The 8,613-nt window shown below is 42.7% G+C and overlaps 1 protein-coding gene across 1 annotated transcript in view; it reads left to right on the top strand.

The window, feature by feature from the left end:
• Window positions 1–311: 311 nt before the first annotated feature.
• Window positions 312–8,613, top strand: part of CAPN8 (calpain 8) — a gene marked incomplete at its 5' end in the record, with an annotated part of 19,942 nt that continues 11,640 nt past the window's right edge. Inside the window, 8 exons of the mRNA XM_010163045.1 lie at window positions 312–488; window positions 1,888–2,021; window positions 2,328–2,496; window positions 3,389–3,472; window positions 4,279–4,364; window positions 6,146–6,220; window positions 7,084–7,244; window positions 7,947–8,122. Coding sequence (XP_010161347.1) covers window positions 312–488; window positions 1,888–2,021; window positions 2,328–2,496; window positions 3,389–3,472; window positions 4,279–4,364; window positions 6,146–6,220; window positions 7,084–7,244; window positions 7,947–8,122 — 1,062 coding nt within the window. The remainder of the gene's footprint in view (window positions 489–1,887; window positions 2,022–2,327; window positions 2,497–3,388; window positions 3,473–4,278; window positions 4,365–6,145; window positions 6,221–7,083; window positions 7,245–7,946; window positions 8,123–8,613) is intronic.

Raw genomic sequence — 8,613 nt, 5'->3', positions numbered from 1 at the left:
CTCTGGCTATGTTCTTGGTTTCTTGAGAGCATTAACAAGCTTAGATAAAGCAGCCTTCTTTCACACCTTCATTAAAAAATCAAAATAGCAAAGCCTCCATGATGCCTTTCAAATTACCACCATGATCAGCCTCAGAGGTCCCAAGACACCTGTGTGGTCTGGGTGAGTGGAAAATGAGCAAAAGAGACAAATACAACAGCAAAACAAGACTGAATTGCTGAACCAATACTGAGTCTGGCAGGACCTTGCAAAGAACTTAATGCTGGTATTTTAGTCTAGATGGGAGCGTGACATGATGGTGTAAGGATTAGCTTGGCAAAACATTATTTATTGATGAATCTTTCTGCTCTGTAACACATGTGGTTTTAGGTGATTGCTGGCTCCTAGCTGCCATTGCATCTCTCACTTTGAATCCAGAGATTCTGTACCGTGTTGTTCCCAAGGCTCAGAGTTTCCAGAAGGACTATGCTGGGATCTTTCATTTCCAGGTACCTAATATGATCAGGTTATTGAGAATAAAAGAGGAAAATGCTAGTATTTAGCTAAAATCAGGTTTTTTTGTGTGTTTGGCACAGGCTAAATATTCAAGAATAACAGTGAATTTGGTGGGGGAGAAAGGAAGAACAGAAATAATGTTAAATGACACCTGCTCACTGGCTAGGTTCTGCTGTCTTACAGCTGATAGGGCTCTGGTGAGTTATGTAGGTTGTAAACTGAGCCAAACCATCATGCCACATGAGTCAAGCCAAGCTCTGTCACTGCCAACTGTTGAGAGTGGATTCAGGATGATGTGGTTTCTCCTCCTTCCACTCCCTCCCCACCACTTTGTCTGGACTTCCTTGCCAGCAGACTTGGTGTGTTGGGACTGAGCCAGCCTGGTTTGGCTACAAGTTAGGTGTGAGCAGTGTGGATTCACCCTGCAAAGGTAAAGGAGATATTTTAGTGAGGAGAGATACTATAGAACATGTACCTATCCCTTCCACCTTCTGTAAATCATCACAGAATCGTAGAGGCTGAAAGGGACCTCAGGAGCTCATCTAGTCCAGTCCCCCTGCCAAAGTAGGTTCCCTACATCAGATTGCACAAGAGAGCGTCCAGGTGGGTTTTGAACATCTGTAGAGACGGAGACTCCACAACCTCTCTGGGCAGCTGTTCCAGTGCTCCAACAGCCTCACAGTAAAGCAGTTTTTCCTTAAGTTTGTGTGGAAAGTTCGGTGTTCCAGTTTTTGCCCATTGCCCCTTGTCCTGTCACTGGGCACCATCAGAAAGAGCCCAGCCCCACCCATTTGCCCCCCTCACTTCAGGTATTTATAGACATTGATAAGGTTTCATTTCCTTTCAGGACTGCATCAAATTCTAGATTAAATGTTTCAAGTGCTTGGGTAAAAAAATAGTGTTAGCAATGTTTCACACATTTCCCAGTATTTTCAGAAGGGATTAGCACTATTGAGTGCCTCCCCTTTAGCTTACCTCTCCTTACAGCATTTTTACAGAGTCATTGTTTTTTATTTTCCAAGGGATTTGGCTTTAAAAGAGTAGACAAGAAAAGACTTCAGAGTATGCTGTCTACACAGTAGCTTTCTGAACTCTCCATGTAAGCTCTGTATGGAGCACAGACAGTGTTCCAGATGTTGTGTGCAAGAAGTTGCTATTAGTATTATCTATCAGCAAAGCTTTAATACAACCTTAAGAAGCTTGCTCAGTGCTTCACAGGGATGGGAAGAGTTTACCTCTGTTACAAGGGAAAGGAGTCCAACATGAGAATGAAACCTTATAGTGACTTATCCAGGGGGAACTGATGACAGGTGAAGGGGTAGGAAGATGGTTGTGTGGAGCTATTAGATGCACACCAGCCCTCATCATCATTTCCTTTCTTCTTTTCATCAGTTCTGGCAGTACGGGGAGTGGGTGGACGTCGTGGTGGATGACAGGCTGCCCTCCAAGAATGGGAAGCTGGTCTTCGTGCACTCGGAGGAAGGCAATGAGTTCTGGAGCGCGCTGCTGGAGAAGGCCTATGCCAAGTACGCTGGCTAAGCAGGAGGCAGTGCTCCTGTGTGTGCTGAAGCCGACTGCCCAGGTGGTTGTGGTGTTAGGCACAACACACTTCACTCAAATGCAGACTCCCTTCCACCCACTTTTTAGTTTCCTCTAGGTCCATAAAGGGCATTGCCCAATATCTGTTTCAAGGGGCTTTAATTCTAGTGCCCCAGGTCACACTGATGATCACATAGACTGAGAGATACTAAATTATAGACCCTTCTTTCTGCAGTGCCAATGCTTGAAGGTGAAGATGGCTGCTTATATAGCTCTTGTCACCTGCCTCACAGGTTGAATGGCTCTTATGAAGCTCTTACAGGAGGGTCCACTATGGAGGGCTTTGAGGATTTTACTGGAGGCATCTCTGAGTCCTATGAGCTGCGGAGGGCTCCTTCGAACCTGTACCAGATCATGCAGAAGGCTCTGAGAGCTGGGTCTCTGCTTGGATGTTCCATCGATGTAAGAAACTGCTTTACTCTCCTCACTCCTCTTCTCAGGGCTTTGGTTCATACTGTAACAAAAGCTTGGACCAATGTTAAACATAGGTAGGAAGGTCTGAATTAAAAACCAACTACAATTAATGGGAGATTTTTATTGATTTCAATTATAAAAACTTCAGACAACGTTCTAAATAACCAACTCTTGTCATGCCTCCCTTTTTACAAGACAGCCTGTGATGATACTTTGATCCATGAACTGGGGACTGATCTTCCTGAACTCTGTTTTCTTTCTCTGACTATCTTTTCTCATTCAAATTCTGTGTAATTTCAGCTCCAGACACTCAGCTACCAGAAACAAACTCTTTTAGACACACTGTTGTAGCCTGTAGTCCGGTTCTGGTTTTGGTTTCCAATCCCAGACAGTATTGACATCTGTAATACAATCTCTCTCAAGTTATAGATGATGTTTGTACATATTTTGGAAACTCCACATCTTGCGTATCCCGTTTCATTATCTTGTTTGAAATCCTGGTTCATGACATATAGGATTACAAGAATTCAAATTTTGCTATGCCAGATGTCAACTGAGGCAGGGTAGAGCCGAGTTCACTTGAGTATGTCTTTGCAGGTGACTGCATCTGTTACCTGAGTTGGAAATTTGATTTAGATTTAGATTTCATTGTACATTCTTGAATCTCTGCTGTGCTAGGACTACATACTTAGGGGTATGAAACTGTGGAGGTGAACTTCTGCTGTGGATCTTGCCTCTGTTTACTACACTTTTCATTAGGAATATTGATACACATTGTGCATACCACTTTGGATATCTTCCCCCATATTCATGTGGTCATGAAAGTTGTGTTTGTACATGATATATATAGTCCTAAACTTGTATACTTTTATTGCCTCAGATAACGACTGCAACTGAAATAGAAGCAATCACAAGTCTGAAGCTGGTAAAGGGACATGCTTACTCCGTCACTGGAGCAGAAGAGGTAAGCCAGCCTCTCCAGGGCCATTGTACAAAACACCTTGGGGTTGCAATATTGTAGTGCCTTCAGCTTTCTGATGTCTTTCAGGCCAAATAAAAATGTTGCTAACTTATGCAGCCTCTTACAGAAAAGAAAGTACCTGTAGTACGTAGCCAGGTCAGAAGCTCTGTACTAGTAGTTTTTATAGAGTATACTGCACCGCCTGCAACTTGCACTGTACCAACGGACTGGAGTACAAAAGGTAAAGGTGGGCCAAGCTGTTACAGAAATGGATGGTACAGAAAGGAGAAATGGCAGAGGAGGCAGCCGCTTCCCCGTGTGTTCATTCTGCATGAGGTGGGAGCATGTACTTTTCCAGGCAGCACCAACGGGAAAGGAGTAAAAGCCTCTTTCATGAACTCCTCCGTTAGTCTCACCTTCACAGTGAGCCCTAGATACTCCTCCTTCTCTGGAACTGGGATCATTACAGAGGTGTCCAGGCCAAATAACCTCTTTCCAACCTTGCTGCATTGTGCGATGTCTCCTGCTTTTGAGGATGTAGGTGCGCTGCTGTTTTGTAGCTGATGTTTTTCCTTGCAGGTTACTGTCATTACATGAAATGGTGGTTGCTGCAGCTAGTGGCTCACTTGGTGGCACAGGATAATATAAAATAAAGGTGGAAGGCATCTAGGTGTCTTTTAACTATTGCAAATTGTAAGGGACTGCATCACTCAAGTACAAATTGTGTTTTGTCCTATCTGAAAAGCAATTGCCCCATGATGATTGGAATAATGGAAGTGCTCAGGCTCTGTTTGTTGTGGATCTTTTAGGTGTATTACCGAGGACGGCCAGAGAAACTAGTGAGGCTTAGAAATCCCTGGGGTGAAGTGGAATGGACTGGAGCTTGGAGTGATAAGTAGGTTTTTATACGCCCCTGTCTCTCTCTCTTCAGTGTATTTTGATATCTTTTAAAAATTAAATTGGGACTATTCAGTTAATCCAGTCACAAAGCACAGTTAAGAGAGATACTAAATCAGTTGGAATAAACCACTATTAATTTATTAGCAAGGTTAGATATTGATCTGCTCTGCCCAGTGGACATTATTCCCTGCCTCAGGCTTTCTAATAAAAGAGAACAACCCACATTTTAATTGTGAACAGGCTAATGCAAGCCATATCCACGTCGTTTTGCAAGATGACTTTTCTCAGCTTGATGTGACTGATGGTGCTAGGACCTTAGTAGGATATGCAAACCAATCTTATTACTGAGAAATACAGCAGGGCTAAATAATTGTGCCTCTGCCTCAACTCTAAGGTTGCTGGGTATCAGATCCATATTTGGTTTCTACTGGAGAATCTTGAAAAAATGGGTATGTTGACTAAGCTAAGGACCTAAAAGTTTGAAAATCTATCAGAAACTCTCTAAGCTTCAACTACTTTGGAATCCCATGAGAGTGGCAGTGACAACATGTCTTTTTATATTTAGAGTGGCATAAATTTTACTTTCATTTGGGCCACAATATATTTTTTCTTGCAATACTCTGAAATTTTAGTTTCCTGTCCTGACTGACTGCAGTACTGGTGCTGATGTTGTATAATACTTAGGGATAGAAAATAGAGATACACATTAGAATTATTCTTACCTTTATCAGAGCTGCTTTGCTCAGCCCCAAGATAAGGTGCCTCAGGCACACTTACATAGAATCATAGAACAGTTAGGGTTGGAAGGGACCTTAAAGATCATCCAGTTCCAACACCCCTGCCATCAGCAGGGACACCTTCCACTAGACCAGGTTGCTCAAAGCTTCATGCAGCCTGGCCTTGAACACTTCCAGGGAGGGGGCATCCACAACTTCTCTGGGCAACCTGTTCCGGTGTCTGACCACCCTCACAGGAAAGAATTTCTTCCTAATATCTAATCTAAATCTAACTTCTTCCAGTTTAAAGCCATTACTCCTTGTTCTGTCACTACCTGCCTTTGTAGAAAGTCCCTCCCCAGCCTTCCTGTACTGGAAGTCCTGTACCCCAGCCACTTCAGGTACTGGAAGGCAGCTAGAAGGTCTTCCCTGAGCCTTCTCTTCTGCAAGCTGAACAGCCCTAACTCTTTCAGCCTGTCCTCATAGGAGAGGTGCTCCAGCCCACATGCCGTATCCTGATTTTGTTGCACTTATTTTACCAGGCAGAACTGCACCATGACAGGGGAACAGATCAGAGCAAAATCCAGCTTGTTGCACTCTGGCATCAGAATGGGAAAGGACCAATACTGTTTTTTGCAATACTTTTTCTAATCCCATCTTTTTGCTTTCTTTTTCTTTGATGACCCCAAGAGCAGAGCTTATATATAATTTCCCTAGGGAGACTATCAGGCATCCCAACAGATCTTACAATGGAGAAGCTCTGCCTGACTTTCAGGCTGCATGTTACCTAACGCAGCCAGTTTGCAATATTTGTACATTCTGACACCTGGCAGTGATGATTCAGTTTAAGGCTTATTTGTTGCAAATAACAGTTGCAGTCTGATTCCAGCCCAATATAGTCAGGTTGCAGTGTGTACTGCTATTGCGAGGGGCAGAAGGTCTAGTTGGAGAAATACGTACTCCTTTGTCAGCTGTAACCGAAGACAGAGCCTAACTCTCTGATCTCGTTGTAGAATGAAATACAATAACTGAACAGCTTGCCTTTGTGCTTTGTCTGCAGCGCTCCTGAATGGAATTACGTTGATCCCAAACAAAAACAGGCTCTGGATAAGCAAGTAGATGATGGAGAGTTTTGGTGAGAATTGTTCAGTTACCTTAATCTTTTGGACATTTAATGTGTATGTATGCTTTTTAAGCAGTCCTTTCAGTTGTGAAACTGCCTGTACCAAGGGGCTCAATAATTACATGTGTGAATTGTTAGCCTCTTTTTTATCTCCCTTCCCATTCAAATATTACCTTTTATTACAGCTTGCATAACTCAGTGCTTATCCAAAATATAAAGACCAGATGGTAATAAAATTAATGAGGTGGTAAGAATGAACCTCAGCTGCTCTGTATTTTGAGGTTTCTTTTTTTTTTTTTTTTTGTCTGAAATGCTACACACTAATGAAAAAGTTTAGATTACCAGCTTGGGAAGAGTTTGTTTACCTAGACCTAATGGAAAGCCCATCCCAGTTAGCTGATTATGTGTATCAGTACTGAATCCATGTCGCTTTGTCCTAGACTGGAAAGATAAATGCCCACCATCTTTCAGTGCAATCAGGTATATGGGTCATAAGGCACTGAGAAATGAGAACAGAACTCTGCTTGCGGCGTGAAGTGATCAAGGTTTGTCACCCATGCAAACCTACGAGGAATAGTAAAAACAAACATTAGTGATAGAATTAAAGGAAAACACAAACTGAGACTGTTTTTCTACAGAGTGACTCTTTCATAAGGGCCAACTCTTACTCCCATTAAATGGCATCTCCTTGCACATTTTGTTCCACCAATTTTAGTGAATTACCTTAAGAAGTATGATTCATGAGGGATTGCCCACTGCTGGGGGTGACAGAAGATGGTATGACTGATGTTTGCTGCCCTGATGGGAGAGGCATCCATTTGTAGCTGCCTCAACTGCTGTAGGCTGATGGACTAACTGGTCTTTTTGTGCACCAGGATGGCATTTTCAGATTTTCAAAGGCAGTTCACCCGCCTTGAGATCTGCAACTTGACTCCTGACACGCTGACAAGCAACGAAGTCAATAAATGGGACCTGACCCTGTTTACAGGACAGTGGAGACGGGGTTCAACTGCTGGGGGCTGCCAGAACTACCAAGGTGGAGACCCAACCAAGTGGACACTTGGTGATATACCAACAAAATAATCAAAATAAATTATTGTGAACTGGAGGGAGCTTTGGTGGGAAGAGCTTGGAGGTGCAGCTCTTTCTGTGGGGTTTAGATAGTAAGCAAAAGTTTGGCAGTCTAAACCAAGATCTAATTCACACTTATTTCCTCGTTGGGGATTACAAACTCACTAAGCAGTTCATGGCTGTATTTTTTTTTTTCCTCTGTCTGCTTTTCCTGCTTACATGACTTTTACTACTGACTGGAGTAATCCTCCAAAGGTTTGGGTAGGCCGGGAAAGTGTCACAGTTCAGTGTCAGTGTTGTTTCCCATTGATTTTTCAGGTTAAACCTCTGGAGCTGTTGTCTGCCATTTGGTCCTCTTGTAACAATAACAGCCTCAGCCAAGGATGTTTCCTGGAGATAAATGACTGGCTGGAATTAATGATATCAGCTCCTCCCTGTTGGTTATTAATCCCCAGGAAATACCTTGGTGCTTTGATTTGCCATGGCTCCAGCTGATATTCAGCATAGCTGTGAAAACATAAAACCATATAATGTAATGGAAAGGAATGAAAAAACTCCAGGCAAAAGTTCTTCCAAAAGAGATGTTTTCTGTAATTCTAGTGACAGCCATCCTGGCTACAACAACAAGAAAATCTCCTTCTTTTTGTCTTGCCTTGGAAATTTTTAGCAACATACTGGACCAATCCCCAGTTTAAAATCCGGTTGGATGAACCAGATGATGATCATGAAGGGAGTTTGGATGAGCCATGCTGTACTATACTGGTGGGCTTGATGCAGAAGAACCGCAGGAGACAGAAGAAAATGGGAGAAGCTCTGCTTAGTATTGGTTATTCGATCTATCAGGTAAAGCTTGTTCCTGATTAAAGGCTTTATCCCCTCTTCTGTTGCCCTAGAAAAAATTAGCGACGTGCTACTTCTTGACATTCAGCCCTACACTTCAGTAAGAACTGGATTTCGCAAGATGATTCAAATCCTTCTCTCTCATCTTCCCGACTCACATAATATGGGAAGATTCAGATAAATTTAGGCTCACTTTTTGTCTCACTTTAACAGGAGAGCAGTGTAAAACTAGAGGCAATAATTTAGCAACAGTCTCATTGAGAGCCTTCTCTTTCAACATCTGAATGGGGGCAGGCTCGGGGTGCCTGGCAATTCCAGATAAGTGTTTCTGATTACAGCCTATCGTTAGTGCTCAGTTGTCACTTTCTCTTTTTTTATTATTTTTCCCTTGCATTTGAAAATTGTTTTGATTCATTGTCTACCATGCTATTGTTCTCTTAAACCAGAACAGTAGTTTGGGGTTGGGTTTTTTGTTTTTTTTTTTTCTGATTCTC

The sequence above is a fragment of the Antrostomus carolinensis genome, unplaced genomic scaffold, assembly GCF_000700745.2.
Source record: "Antrostomus carolinensis isolate BGI_N321 unplaced genomic scaffold, ASM70074v2 scaffold11772, whole genome shotgun sequence".
NCBI lineage: Eukaryota > Metazoa > Chordata > Aves > Caprimulgiformes > Caprimulgidae > Antrostomus > Antrostomus carolinensis.
This window is presented reverse-complemented; position numbering and strand designations above follow the sequence as displayed.